The following is a 15,193-nucleotide window of genomic DNA, read 5'->3' as shown; positions in this document are numbered from 1 at the left end:
TATCTACTCCACAAGAGGAGCAAATGTCCACACGGTCCGGCTTTCGCACATGAAATGACCCTAAATTATAGATCAATTGACACGGCAACATCAACATGCGACAAAACAGGATCAGTCCTCCCAAAAAAGAAATACGAAGGACAGCCTGAAGTGTCAAAACGTAAACAAATAGTGCAACAATAAAAGCTTTTCTACACCCAAATGCATTTTGAGATTCAGACTCTTATCCAAACCCTAAATTTCTTCCAAAAGGTTTCCCAACGGTGCCCTGGAAGTCCAACAGGGAGCAATTTGGGATTGAGCCCCCTGTTCACGCTGTAATGCTATTGCCTGAACGCTGATTGGCTGGTTAGCAGGTGGGCGGGGGGGGGTGCTATGCATTGATTGGTCAGGCTTATGTTGACTGACTGTGATCCCTCGTTCATAATCTCACCTGGACCAGAAAGCAGGTGCTCTAATACTCACACTCTCACACTCAAACCCCGGATTTATCTGCTTACACCGCAGTAAAGGTGAGTTTTCTTAGTTTTTTTCCTACATTTCTAAACCGAAAGCAGCGCCCAAACCGTTATTCTAGGCTGTGGTTGTCTCAGAAGAGCACAGGTGGGCTAGTTACCTCAATCCGTAATAATTCAGTTATTTCAGGCTTTTCTTGAGGTGAAAGACACTTTTGTCTCATTGTGGGCAGAGCCCAGATAAAGTCTCCCTAACCCGGACTGAACGAGGCTAAAACTTCCTTCTTATATTCCAGCTCCATCTTCAGACTTTCCGTTCCACCTTAAGTGGCGCGGCAGTTGCATTAGAGCGCATGTATACATGCTCCCGCGCCGGAATGGAACTGCAGCAACATTTAAGGTGGAACGGAAAGTTAAAAAAATGAAGATGGCGAGGAAGAAGCGTGGGTTGAGCGAGCCACAAGGCTAAGTGGCTAAAACAGTTCAAACTCCTCGACTTCGCTCAGGTTTTAGGTTTGTGTCTGAATCAGCCTCCCGTGTTGCTTCAGGCTCTGAGGTGAACCGAAGCTCTCTTCACAGTGAAATCTGAGCCCTGGCGAGGTTTGAGTGGCCTCCTCACAGCCGTCTGACGCAGAGAGAGAGAACAGAGATCAACTGTCTCTGTTGTGCAACACCGTCCGTGGGCAGAACTGGGTTAGACGGTGATGGTCATAAACTTCAGAAAACAGCTGAAGTCACTGTGATGGCCAGCCGTGTGTCTGTAACACTGGGGGGGAGTTAAAGGGGAGGCTTTCTGCATAATTTTAGTTTTTGAGATGTTAAGTCATTTATTTACTGTGCAAACCCACCAGTGAAGCTACACGTCTTTAATAGCAGAACAGAAGTAAATCTGGAAAAAACTAATTTTCTTTTAGGCCCTATTTCCCCCTTTAACACCCTGCATGCGCCCCTTCACCATGAACGGCTTGTAAAAGATAGATTTCAGGCCAAAACTGTATCTCAGAAATGTAAAACAGTATAGATAGATGAATTGCTGTCACTGCTGTCGGAAGAAAAGCTCGTATCTCCAAAATGGTAACTTTACAGGAGGAGGAAAAAACCTGCTCTACTTTTAATGGAAGTCAATGGAACCAGAATTTTTACGAAGTCATTTTGGGCCATTTGTTTCGGGCCATTCATCATGAAATGTACACACAATGTAAAGAACGACATGCGTTTTCAAATTAGGTCAAAAAGTGAAAAACTGAAAAAAAAACCAAAACCCTATCTACAGGCATGTATACAACTAGAAATAATAAAAATATGCACTGAGAATTTTTTGATGTCTTGGGCATCAGGCAGTGTTTTCTTAGCCATTTCATGTAATAATGATTTTGAAAGCATGAAATGATTCAGATGTCTGGTTCCCATCGCCACCACTGTGAACACTTCACTCCGTTAGGAGCATTTCACGCCAACCCAAATGACAAAATGACTTCGTTTACCTCATAATGATTAAATTCTCCAGAACATTTGAACAAATTCAGGAATCAGGAATTCCCCTTTAAACCAGTGGCTGGAAAATGTATATCGGTGTTGTCGGACTTTACAGGAGAAGAAAAAAAACTGCTTTAATTTCAATGTAAGTCAATGGAACCAGAAATCTGGGCCGTTTCTTTTACTTCATTCATCATGAAAGTTACACACAGTGTAAAGAGCAACAGGCATTTTCAAATTATGTCAAAAATCTTCCGACAGCAGCGGCATGAGACCATCAGTTATGCATTAAGAGTGATATTGTGAGGTTTTTTGCTCACTACTGTCTAATGGACTGGCTTTGGTATTTATAGCACCTGTTCTACCCACTTAAATATAGTTCAGTCTTTCTATTTGCTGTAGGCTTCTCATTACACTCTGTGGTGTACGTCTAGATTGAGGATGTTTGATTTCATCTTTTAACAGACCTGTGATTAAAAACGTGACCCACACGAGTTATTTCAGTGTTGAGTTATGCTTCAGGGTGTGGCGTGGTCATAAACCTGAAACGTCTTGCTTGTGGGTTGCAGATATAAACTGTAGTCATACGGAGGAAGTGAGACCTAAACACTATAAAACCTGGAGTTATTTCAGTGAAATAATGACGTAAACGCAGCAAAAAAGGGTTCAAAACGGAGCGAAACGCTTCAAAAAAAGTCACTACCGAGTTCCCTTGAACTTATGAGAATAGCAATAAGATGCAAAACGTCCAGAGTGAGATCCGAACTCTACACAACACTCAGTAAATGTAACCCGTTACTGTCCAAAGGTACTGCAGACAGTGGGTGTGAAGAAGAGGACGTTTTATCAAGGTATGAGGAATAAGAGCTGTGATGACTTTCAAATACGGCGTGCAGCAACTCTACGGTCAGGAAAGGCTACTTTATTGTAGTTCTTGCGAATTTAGTGCTGGTGTGGATGTTACACTTCAAAACTGTCCACAAATCTCCACTCACAGCAACACTAGGCCTCCATGAACATTTGCATGACACCAAGCAAGATCGCCCTGCACTTAAAAACAATGTTATCTTCAAACAGGTCATATTCAAATACAGGGAACCGGGCGAGTTTCACCTGCAGGATGACGCTGGATAGCTTGGAGCCATGGAGGCAGAGATGGATTTGAGGAGTGTCTTCTGTCGTACGTGACCTTTTTAGGCCAGGGTTCTTCCAAAATCTTCATTATTGCTTCTGTATGAAAAGCAAGAGATACAAGTTAACCTCTTCAACTCCTTGAGACCACCGGTGGTTCCCAAACGCACCGTGTCATTCTTCTTAATGTTCTTCTCTCCAGTCTAATAGACGGTGATGTCATTTTAAACCCTTATAATAAAAGAAGCTGAACTTTGTTTTTCTACTGAAAGTCGAGCCGTTTTTCCCCAAATCTGGGCTCTAAACTATAAACAGACGGCGTCTCTTCAGTGATCTGCTCTGGAAACATCACTTTTAGAAAACAACACAAAGAGCGGCGGAGATTTTTGGCTTTCAGCAGTGAATTGTGAGCGTGTAGTGATATGTGGAGATCATAAAACACACGTTCTGTTCATCTGAGGAGCTTTTACAATAAAATAAATAAATAAAAATGTGCATTTATTTCATGCAGGTACTGAATAATTTGCCTTACGATTTGGTCACAAATTCCGATGGACAAACCAGAAATGCACCCCGGAGAATAAGAGGTTAGATCTGCAGACGATGCATGTCGTCTTCCATTCATGCTGAACTTGATCTTATTAGAAGAGCTTAGAGTAGCGTGTGCTACAATCTGAGTCACCTGATCCATCCAGTAGAGCAATCAGCCAACACTGCACAGAGAACTAGATACAGCTCTTATCCCCTCTGCCCTTTTGAACTGATCCAAGACCAGCTACCTCGACCCACTGTGTGACCTTAACCCGAATGTAGCTGGCCAAAAAACCAATTTATGCAATTTCTCTCGTTTCAAATGACAGGTGATCAGCCAAGATTGACATGTTTGTGGCCAAAGTTGAATAATCTCAAACACACTCGCTTATAGGGATGCACAGTGAAATTGGAATCATATCGGAATTGGCAGAGATTCCCTGAAAAGACCATGTCAGGAAGGAATCGGCGTTTAGATTCGAACCGTTTTTCGAATCCGTTTTTAATGATGTATTTATTGTACTAGAGAAGAGCGGAGCATGCAGGTGATGCTGGGCTGCTGCACTGAAACGTCTAATTTATTCATTTTACTGCACTTCGCTGTTGTCGGAATAAAAATGGTAACTTTCAAAATCATAACTTTACAGGAGAAGGAAAAAAACCTACTTTACTTTTAATGGAAGTCAATGGAACCGGAGTTTTTTCCAAGTTATTTTGGGCTGTTTCTTTTTATCCATTCACCATGAAATTTACACTCAGTGTAAAGGGTAACAGGGATTTTCCAATTATGTCAAAAACAGAAAAACATAAATTTGAGACAAGGTTTTGTTCTGACATCAGAGACTAACCAGATACAAGCGGGTTACACTTCTCTGTTATGCTGGTCCAAATGGGTTTAGTCTTAACTTCCGCATTTGAATAAAATGTTTATCAGATATTTACATGGGGGAAAAAAAAGGATTTCTGCATCAGCGCATCAGTCCCATATTTTTTTTTTTCCTAATAATATTGCAGCTGCAATTTAAATTGTATTTTTTAAATAAATGAAGATTCAGGCCTGATGTTCTTGGTCAAAATAAGGCCAAGAACACCAGAATATCCAGGCTTGAGGCTCGACCCCTGAACACAGTGAGCCAAACTGCGAGTAAGCTGTGGTTGTGATGTCACAACACGTGCAGGTTTGGTTGCCTCTGATTGGTCCAACTAAATTATACCTACAGGCATTTCCCCCAACTCTCATTAGGCCCAGTTTCCTCTCTTAGAGCCTAAAACAACAGTTCTGCTAATGCATATGCTTACACAAGATGGTTCCTCAAGGGTTCTTTAGTAAGAATAATGGTTCTGTATAGAACCAAAAACACTCAATGACTCACTGTCATGCTTAAAAAGTTCTTTGAATGATGAAATGGTTCTCTAAATTTATGGACATGGTGTTGTATATATCGTTCTATATAGCACACTTGTCAAATGGGTTCTATACAGCACCAAAATGTTCTGTTGTTATAAGCTTGACATTGTAACAACAGCAGAACCCTTTTTGGTTCTATATGTGTGTGTATAAGAATAAATAAAGGTAAAATGGGATGAAATTGACAATGTATGCAGGTGGATTTAATGAAATATTAGTGTATTCGTTAAATCTGAAGAGCTAATATGTGCTGATACTGACGTTATTCCGTAATCATATCCCTATTCTAAACTGAAGTATTTTTTCCAAAATTTTCATTATTGCTTCTGTATGAAAAGCAAGAGATACAAGTTAACCTCTTCAACTCCTTGAGACCACCGGTGGTTCCCAAACGCACCGTGTCATTCTTCATAACGTTCATATTCCATAAGCTCCATTCAGAAGCTGGGCGTCGTGTGAGGCTGTAGCTCTTCTCTCCAGTCTAATAGACGGTGATGTCATTTTAAACCCTTATAATAAAAGGGTATATATAATAATATAATATAATATAATAAAATTTCTACTGAAAGTCGACCCGTTTTTCCCCAAATCTGGGCTCTAAACTATAAACAGACGGCGTCTCTTCAGTGATCTGCTCTGGAAACATCACTTTTAGAAAATAACACAAAGAGCGGCGGAGATTTTAGGCACTTTTAGATTTTAAATGCTAAATAAATATAAATGTACATTTATTTTATGTAGTTACTGAATAATTTGCCTTATGATTTGGTCACAAAAATATGTAATTCTGTTGGAGAACTTAGGATAGAAACATGTCTTGGCTGACTAATGACATTCGGTGTTATGGGACAATGTTGTAGCTTTATTGGTCGAACCATCACTTTAATACTTTATTATATGTGTCAGTTTACACAGAGGCACAGTATCACATTAGAATTGGTTTATTTTTATATTGGTGGATCATAAAGTTGTGTTTGTTTTGGACAGTTCAAGGACCAGAGTTCATGACGATGCCGAAGCACGATTAATTTGCAATGCCAAAAAGTGACACGTGGCCGGGTGGCATTGCCACGGAGACAGTGGGAGAGATGGACAGTGCTGAGAGCTGTGACAGTGTGGTCAGCATCAACTCTTGTTTTGTGAGTTCCACTTCCATTCATAAAGATATGCTTCACATACAACAAGGGAATCATGCTGTGTGATTCAAAAAGATTCATCCGATTTTCAAAGCACCATATTTTTACAACCGTGAGGCGTCTAGGAACCAATCACAGTCCAATTGTAAGAGGGGGTGATAGTTTCTCTGACCATCAGTATGGCAGTGAACCTCCAACAGCTCAGAGCGTTAGTCATCGGTACCAGCAGTTCCAAGAAAAAGATCTCACCAGATCTCAGGCCGTGTGACTGTTTCTGTGGGGGTGTGTTAAGGATTCTGTTGATGTGACCACTTACAACAGCACTGGATGATCTCCGAAATCCCACCGAAAGAGCCGTGAGAGCAGCGACGCCCGACACGCTCAGTCCAGTCTGGGATGAGTTTGACTGTGGTGTTGATGTCGTCCGTACAGCTGGAGGAGGTTCAGACTGAGACCTTGTACAGTTACATAATAAACTTTATGCTCATTTACACAGTTTACAGTTCACTGCACTGATCTGTGATGACTTGCATATGAAATGAATCAGATGAATCTTTCTGAAGTCACGCTTTATATTACCACTTATGATACATGATGCATATTTTCCTGTGCTATATATCTCTTGCAGAGTGATGACAGCCTGCAGTATCTCTCTGCAGAAGAGAAGGCTTGTCTCATGTTCTTGGAGGAGACCATTGAGTCTCTAGACACTGAGGATGACAGTGGTCTGTCCAATGATGAAGCTGAAAGTCTTCCTGTCCCTGGAAATGTGGCCATCAAAACAGCTCATCTTTCTACTTCCATGAACCAGAACAAGCCTAAAGGTTAAGACTCACTTCTGCTAATATAAAACATATACCTATACACAGCATAATTTGAAGGTGAAATTTTGTTTTCCTCCTCAGATGTCCCAAAGCATTACATTGATGATCCTCGGATGTTTGGCAGCTCAGAGCACAACCAAATCCTGAATTACTTGGTTCCGACTCCTTTTGTTCTGGCAAACAACAATGCTCATATCCCTCCCAAATCAGCCGATTCCAAAGAGAAACTGCCATCCAAAGAAGTGATCTCTCACAAAAGTGACAGGGATGGTCCTCGTGTTCCATCAGAGGTGAATGTAATCGTGATTCCTCCTCCAGTCATGGTCAAAAGCAGCAACGAGAGAGATCGAGGACTGCAGAATGACCAGTCCCCTCGGGGGCCTCTGACCTATGAGGGTCTGGTGCAGCTGCGTAAGAAGGTAGCCTTGAGAAGAAACCTTGAAGACGAGAAACGGCCTTCGACACATTCCAACAATGGAACCAAAGTGTTCTCTCAGAACATCCAACCAAGAGAAAACCAGGGCAGTAAGAACAATCCTCCAGCCGTGGCCCCCAAACCCAAAAAGATACCCTCTCACATAGCTGTTCTGAATCACAAGGGAACCACTGCTTCTACTGCAGACTCTACTATGCATTGTTTATCTACCTCTCCTGGAAGTAGAGGTCTGATGAAACCAGAGAAAGTGAGACTGGATGCTTTATCTAAACTGGGTCTCCTGAAGGAATCTGATTCAAAACCTTCTACCATAGGCCACCACTCTGAAGGTCTACAGCCTTCCTCTGGTTCAGTTCCAGGCTTGTCCCAGACCAGGCCACTTCCTCCTTGTGAGGCTGTAAGGAACCAAGAATCGAGGAACCAACCAAGCCAAGCCAGGAGCGTTCTCCACCATCGTTCCATGACTGACCTAGCTACAGTTCCTCCTCAACTGCATCATGTCAAGCTTGCGGGGGGTAAAGCTGCCACCCTGGAGAGGTCTGGGATGGGTTGGGGTAGCAGCATGTCCAGCTATGAGATTTCAGAGTGTCAAAGCTCAGCAGCTTCTCAGAACCACCTACGATGTTCCTCCACAGTGGTCAGCACTAGCAACCTTGGAAACATCCAGACAGGCAGAACCACTGTGTCTACTGACAAAGCCCAAGCAGCATCAGGACAATCGTCCACTGTCCCTCCAGTACCCCACAAACCGTTACATGCTCTAGGCCTAAATGTTCTGGTGGTTCCCAACATGGGAGAGGATCGGAGAGAGGCTCTAAGAAAGCTCGGACTGCTCAAGAACTGAATATTTGTAACTCGTTGCAGCGCTGAATGGAAGAATTCTTGTTTTGACCATTGCCCAGTTTCTTTTTCACAATACAGATGTTCCAGAATTGATTAACACCCTGATGCCTTTGATTGAGAACTTTAATATCAAACATCTTTGCATTGAGAGATTTGCTTTATTATTATTTTTTTTTATTGTCTTTGTAATTACATTCTTATCTCTTTACAGCTAGATCATGTACACTATATTTCCAAAAGTATTCACTCGTCTGGCTTCACACTCATATGAACTTGAGTGACGTCCCATTCTTAATCCATAGGGTTTAATATGATGTCGGCCCACCCTTTGCAGCTATAACAGCTTCAGCTCTTCTGGGAAGGCTTTCCACAAGAGTTAGGAGTGTTTATGGGAATTTTTGACTGTTCTTCCAGAAGCACATTTGTGAGATCAGATACTGATGTTCGATGGGAAGGCCTGGTTCACAGTCTCCGCTCTAATTCATCCCAAAGGTGTTCTATGGGGTTGAGGTCAGGACTCTGTGCAGGCCAGTCAAGTTCTTCCACACCAAACTGGCTCATCCGTGTCTTTATGGACCTGCTTTGTGCACTGGTGCGCAGTCATGTTGGAACAGGAAGGAGCCCAACTCCTGAAAAACAACCTCACACCATCATCCCCCCTCCACCAAAATTTACACTTGGCACAATGCAGTCAGACAAGTACCGTCTCCTGGCAACTACCAAACCCAGACTCGTCCATCAGATTTGCCAGACGGAGAAGCGTGATTGGTCACTCCAGAGAACACGTCTCCACTGCTCTAGAGTCCAGTGGCGGCGCTTTACTCCACTGCATTCCACGCTTTGCATTGCGCATGGTGACGTAAGGCTTGGATGCAGCTGCTCGGCCATGGAAAACCATTCCATGAAGTTCTCTGCGCTGTTCTTGAGTTGATCTGAAGGCCACATGAAGTTTGGAGGTCTGTAGTGATTGACTCTGCAGAAAGTCGGTGACCTCTGCGCACTACGCCCCTCAGCATCCGCTGACCCCGCTCTGTCATTTTACGTGGCCGACCACTTCGTGGCTGAGTTGCTGTCGTTCCCAATCGCTTCCACTTTGTTATAATCCCACTGACAGTGGACTGTGGAATATTTAGTAGTGAGGAAATTTCACGACTGGACTTGTACAGGTGGCGTCCGATAACGGCACCACGCTGGAATTCTCTGAGCTCCTGAGAGCGACCCATTCTTTCACTAATGTCTGTAGAAGCAGTCTGCAGGCCTAGGGGCTCGGCTTTATACACCTGTTGCCATGGAAGTGACTGGAACACCTGAATTCAGTGATTTGGATGATTTGTTATCTGAATACTTTTGGCAATATAGTGTATGTATAGTCCTATGGATATGATGAAGTGGCATGTTGTGTGGTTCTCTCATGTTCTGAAAGAAAGTCCAGCGGAGGTAAAATACAGGTAGACGTCTTTCACTAATCCCTCTTTCGCCTGATGCTCAGCTTTGATTTTCTCGTTATGCAGTGTTTCCCAGACACAGCAAATCTATTCACATGGTTTCAGAAATTCTCGTCACATCACCTGCGCATGAATAGCCTCACAGTCTACCCGGCACGAATGTTGAAAGTTGGCACCCCTAAAGAACCCTGGATGTCTTTTGGTGCACTCTACTCTCCGGTAGATCACCTATCAGTCAGACTTCTCATCTTACCCACTAAGTGAATGAGGGCACAGTCAGCGTTCGCTGGATTAGCAGATTATCTCAGGTTGTGGCCAACACCTGACCACTCTCACACAAAAGGCCACTGTTCACATTACCCAGCTGCTCGGATTCATCAGCCAGTAATCTCAGTATGGGTTTTATGAAGACCCAGCTTCCTTTTTTTTCCCTAAAATGGATAGTCTCACTTCTAAAGTCTGCTTGGCAGAGTCATGTTCAAAGCCACTGTAAAATGGGCGGCTGGCAGTAATCTAGCCTGGGCGTGTGGTTTAACTGATGCCAGTTATCAGCTGAACCTGGTTGAGTGAGTAACTAAGGAGCTAATTACTTTTCCACACAGTTGGTCTTGGATTTTGTCAATAAAGTAAATATAATTACTTTAAAAGTGATATTTTGTGTTTACTCTGGTTGTTTGTGTTATATTAAGTTTTGTTTGAAACAATTAAGGGTGACAAATATGCAAACGGAGGAAATCTATCAAGGAAGGGAATGAATACATTTCCAGAGCTCTGTAGCTTATTTACAGATTATTTACAATCACTGGGCTGTTCATAGGATGACGATTGGCCTTTGTTGCTTCACAACCGTAGCATACCGAATGTCGAAGTATGGACCACTTCTAAGTTGTGCTCAGCTACTTTAAGGTGCATCTGCCACTGTATTTCAGTTTGAATATATAAGGATTTGACTGTTTATTGCAATAGGAAATGTTGACGGCAGTTGATGTTGTTATTAATAAGCATTATTGAGCATCCATGTATGTTAGGATAATGGGCATTTTTATGCACCTACATAGGTAAACTCCAGCAGCACTGCTGTGTCTGATCCACTCAGACCAGCGCAACACACACACACACCACCACCACCACGTGAGTGTTACTGCAGTGCTGAGAATGATCCACCACCCAGGGTCCATGGGGGTCCTGACCACTGAAGAACAGGGTAACAGAGTATCAGAGAAACAGATGGACTACAGTCTGTAACTGTGGAACTACAGAGTGCAGCTATACAGTAAGTGGAGCTGATAAAATGGACAATGAGGGTAGAAACAAGGAGATGGTCATGATGTTACGCCTGATCGGTGTAGATACATTCTCCTCTCTCGCTGTCTCATAACTTTGCAGAGCTAAGATTCATTTAGAATCCTAAGACTGAAATATTACATAAGAGGAGGCACCGTGAGGTATTTGTGCTTCTACGGCTGAATGAGTGAGACAACATGGCCATAATGGCTACTTAAACACCTGTTTTCAATCACTTAACATACACACAACAGACAAAACGTACTCAAATATATAGTAAAGCTTAATATATAGATACATGACATATATAGACAAAGAAAAAAACACCAATGACAACCTGAAAAACTCTACAAAGATAAAAACACTGCAAATGTATAAATTACACCCCACACGGTGCAGCGAGAATGATATGCATAACAAAATATGAGCAGCTAATTTGTTAATGTGTCGGGTGCAGCTTTGCTTCATATAATTGTCAAGCTGCATGAAAACTGTTGCATGCAACTCCACATGCAACTAGTTGCATGGACGTTTCACCAGCAAGTGTAAATCTAGCCTCGAGTTGTGCCTCCCAACCACATTTAAGTGGCTTTTTGCTTTATTCACACATTTGACTATGCTTCACTGTAACAATGCGGTCATACCGTTTGTACACTGACAACAGTCAGTTACTGTTGTGACAGTGTTGTTTGATCTGATAGTGCAGTATTATGAGTGGCTTGCGTCTGTGCACGAGCCAAGACCTTTGCATACTGAGCGATCCACCTTTTCAAAGCAACAGGTTTGCGGTTGGAGGTAGAGCAGAGCCTACAGTGATTGAAAACTGTGCTGGGAAACGTATTAATACAGAACATTGTTTTTTCATTATTATTCTTTTCATCTCTGTGGATATTTATATAAGAATATACAATCCCATTTCCAAAAGTGGGGACGATGTGCAAAATGTAAACGAAAGCAAAATGCTATGATGTGCAAATCATTTAAATCCTATATTTAACTGAAAATAGTACAACATATCAAATGTTGAAACTGAGAAATTTTATTGTTTTTTTGAAAAATAGTCTCCCATTTTGAATTTGATGCCATCAACACTTTGCAAAAAAGTCGGGACAGGGGAACAAAAAGCTGGTAAAGTTGTGTAATGCTTAAAAAAAAAACTGGCGGTTGATTGATCAGGTCAGTAACATGATTGGGTATGAAAGAGCATCTCAGAGAGGCGGAGTCTTTCAGAAGTAAAAATGAGGAGGGGTCACCGCTCTGTGAAAGACTGCACAATCAAATAGTGCAACAATTCAAGAAGAACGTTTCTCAATGTAAAATAGAACTTTCGCTTTTCACCGTCTACGGTACATAATATCCATTGAATCTGGAAAAATCTCTGTATGTGAGGGACGAGGCCAAAAACCAGTATTTGCTGGCTCTGATCTTTGGCCCCTCAGGCAGCACTGCATTAAAACAGACATGATTCTGTAGTGGAAATCGCTGCATGGGCTCAGAAACACTTCTGAAAACCACTGTTGTTGAAAACAGTTCATCACTGCATCCACAAATGCTAATTAAAACTCAAACGTTAATAAGAAATCATATATAAACAGGACCCAGAAATGCTGCCACCTTCTCTGGGCCCGAGCTCATTTAAAATGTACTGAGGGGAAGTGGAAAAGTGTCCTGTGGTCTGAAGAATCAATGTTTGAAATTGTTTTTGGAAATCATGGACACAGTGTCCTCCGGGCTGAAGACCACTCAGCTTGTTCTCAGTGCACAGTTCAAAAGCCAGTATTCATGGTAGTTTTGGGGGGCATTAGTGCACAAGGCATGGGTGCTGAACGATATACTCATGTTTTGGCAACATCTGCTATCTGGCCACCCAGATGACGTCTTTTTCAGGGAAGGCCTTGATTATTTCATCAAGATGTTGCCAAACCACATTCTGCATGTATTGCAGCAGCACTGCTCCGTATTAAAATAGTCCAGGTGCTAAACTGACCTGCCTGCAGTCCAGACCTGTCGCTACTGATAACATTTGTTGCATTATGAAATGAAAAATATGACAAATGAGCCCCTGAACTGTTGAGCAGATGAAATCCAATATTAAACAAGAACAGGAAAACATTTCACTTTCAAAACTACAGCAGTGTCTCCTCAGTTCCCAAACGCTTACAGGGTGTTATTAAAAGAACGGGTGATGAAACACAGCAGTAAACAAGGCCCCCATCCCTTTTTTGGAACGTTTTGTTGGCATCAAATTCTAACTGAGCATATGTTTCTCAAAAAAACAATAAAATTTCTCAGTTTCAACATTTGATATGTTGCAGTGCATACACACTAGTGAAGACACACTAGGTGGCAGTGATCACACTTACCCGGAGCGGTGGGCAGCCCTATCCTTGGCGCCCAGGGAGCAGTTGGGGGTTAGGTGTCTTGCTCAAGGGCAGTTCAGTCCTGTCAGCTCAGGGGATCAAACCAGTGACCTTCCAGTCACAAGGCTGGTTCCCTGACTTCCAGCCCATGACTGCCCCCAGTGCTTTTTGATATCAAAGCACTGAGTTTGGGTACATCTTGATTTAATTATGCAAAAAAAAAAAAAAAAAAAAAAATCAGTGGAATTCCCCTTTAAGTAAAATGACATACTTTAGTGTATTATTCAAAAACTTAATTTTTATTTTATTATATTTCTCGAGATAGACAAAGCACTTCTTGTAAGTCGCTCTGGATAAGAGTGTCTGATAAAAGCTGTAAATGTAATGTAAATATTTTAATTGTCGCTAAAAAGCCTGCTAATGTCCCTTCTGGAGAGGCTGATGTGGTAGCAGATGAATGCGCTTAACATTTCTTGGCCTGTAACCTGGCCTGTTGCTGCTAGGTCTTCAGCATCACTGTGAACTTAACCCTGTCCACATTTTCACTCCCTAAAGCAGAACAATCTTCAGATATCACTTCCATCTGTTTAGCAAGATGCTAAAATCACAGGTGAAATGTGGTTATTGCTTAAAAATCCGGAATGTTAAACAGAAACTGATACACAGTTATACAGAATTACATTGATAAACCACCATAGAACGACAGAGTAAATGCTAAAAGACCACCTTTACATCGCATCTCTTTACTTACCCAGTCCTGATATGCGGTCATTTACGTGGAAATGCCTGCAGCTTTCACATCTTTCTTACCCCTTGGTTTTCTTTTACAGCAGATTCTCTTTCTATATATGAGTGTAAAGATATAAAAGTATGACTAAATAAAAATAAATGCACTTTTCTTCTATTAAAAACAAGAAAAATACATAACAGTTTTGAAGAGCGATAGAAATGACCATACAAAGATAAACAGTATATTCATTTGGTTGATCCACTCACATTAAAAGGCCCATATCCTACATTTTTCTTGTAATTTGTGGTATCAACAATGGTCAGAATTCATTTTTACGTGACCATTTCCAACCTCTCTTTATCCCTTAGAATTAAACAGGTTGTTTTTTATTACTGTGCCTTTAAGACTGACATATGGTAATGAGTCCTGGTCAGATTGGCTGCTCTGTATTGTGTCACATTCAAAAAAAAAAACAAACAAGAAAGAGCTGAAACACGGCTTAAACGAAAATGAATGGGCAGGGCTAAACTGCAGTAAGTGGATATATGTAAAGGAGTTGGTTCTTGTGACATCACAGAAAAAGTCCATTTAAAACAGGCTGTTTCTGCTGATTGATTTACTATATGGACGGCATTGATTGGGGAGTGAATGGTACATTTTGAAACTGTTTATTTGAAAATGTTTGAAAAAGTGAGGGTAATTCAGTGCATGATATGGGCCCTTTAAGGGTAGCAAAACACGAGTGCAAGTCTATAGTAATAGGTAGCCCTAATTTTAGGAAGTACTATGTTACAAGTTCACATTGTTAGTTTCACATTTTCATCAGCTGACATTCTGATAGTCAAAGTTGGTAAAAGGTAGAGTTGAGGGGTTGAGGGAGATCACAGGTAACAGTTAGTATAGCTAACAATCATGTACATCGATCAGGCCTAACATCATGACCACCTCCTTGTTTCTACACTCATTGTCCACTTTATCAGCTCCACTGACTGTATAGCTGCACTCTGTAGTTCTACAGTTACAGACTGTAGTCCATCTGTTTCTCTGATACTCTGTTACCCTGTTCTTCAGTGGTCAGGACCCCCATGGACCCTCACAGAGCAGGTGTTAGTGTGTGTTGCGCTGGTCTGAGTG

At 41.8% G+C, this 15,193-nt stretch overlaps 1 protein-coding gene across 2 annotated transcripts; it reads left to right on the top strand.

The window, feature by feature from the left end:
* Nucleotides 1-395: 395 nt before the first annotated feature.
* Nucleotides 396-8,339, top strand: zgc:158258 (uncharacterized protein LOC791186 homolog). Of its 2 annotated transcripts, XM_017716562.2 has the most exons (5): nucleotides 412-512; nucleotides 3,574-3,649; nucleotides 5,989-6,140; nucleotides 6,766-6,961; nucleotides 7,043-8,339. In XM_017716562.2, exons 3-5 carry the CDS (start codon nucleotides 6,036-6,038, stop codon nucleotides 8,239-8,241), a joined length of 1,500 nt encoding a protein of 499 aa, XP_017572051.1. In that variant the 5' UTR covers nucleotides 412-512; nucleotides 3,574-3,649; nucleotides 5,989-6,035; the 3' UTR covers nucleotides 8,242-8,339. The 2 variants fall into 2 exon arrangements, with proteins under 2 accessions (XP_017572048.1, XP_017572051.1); XM_017716559.2 differs by lacking the exon at nucleotides 3,574-3,649 and having other exon boundaries at nucleotides 396-512.
* Nucleotides 8,340-15,193: the final 6,854 nt, after the last annotated feature.

Source organism: Pygocentrus nattereri, chromosome 21 (assembly GCF_015220715.1).
Source record: "Pygocentrus nattereri isolate fPygNat1 chromosome 21, fPygNat1.pri, whole genome shotgun sequence".
NCBI lineage: Eukaryota > Metazoa > Chordata > Actinopteri > Characiformes > Serrasalmidae > Pygocentrus > Pygocentrus nattereri.
This window is presented reverse-complemented; position numbering and strand designations above follow the sequence as displayed.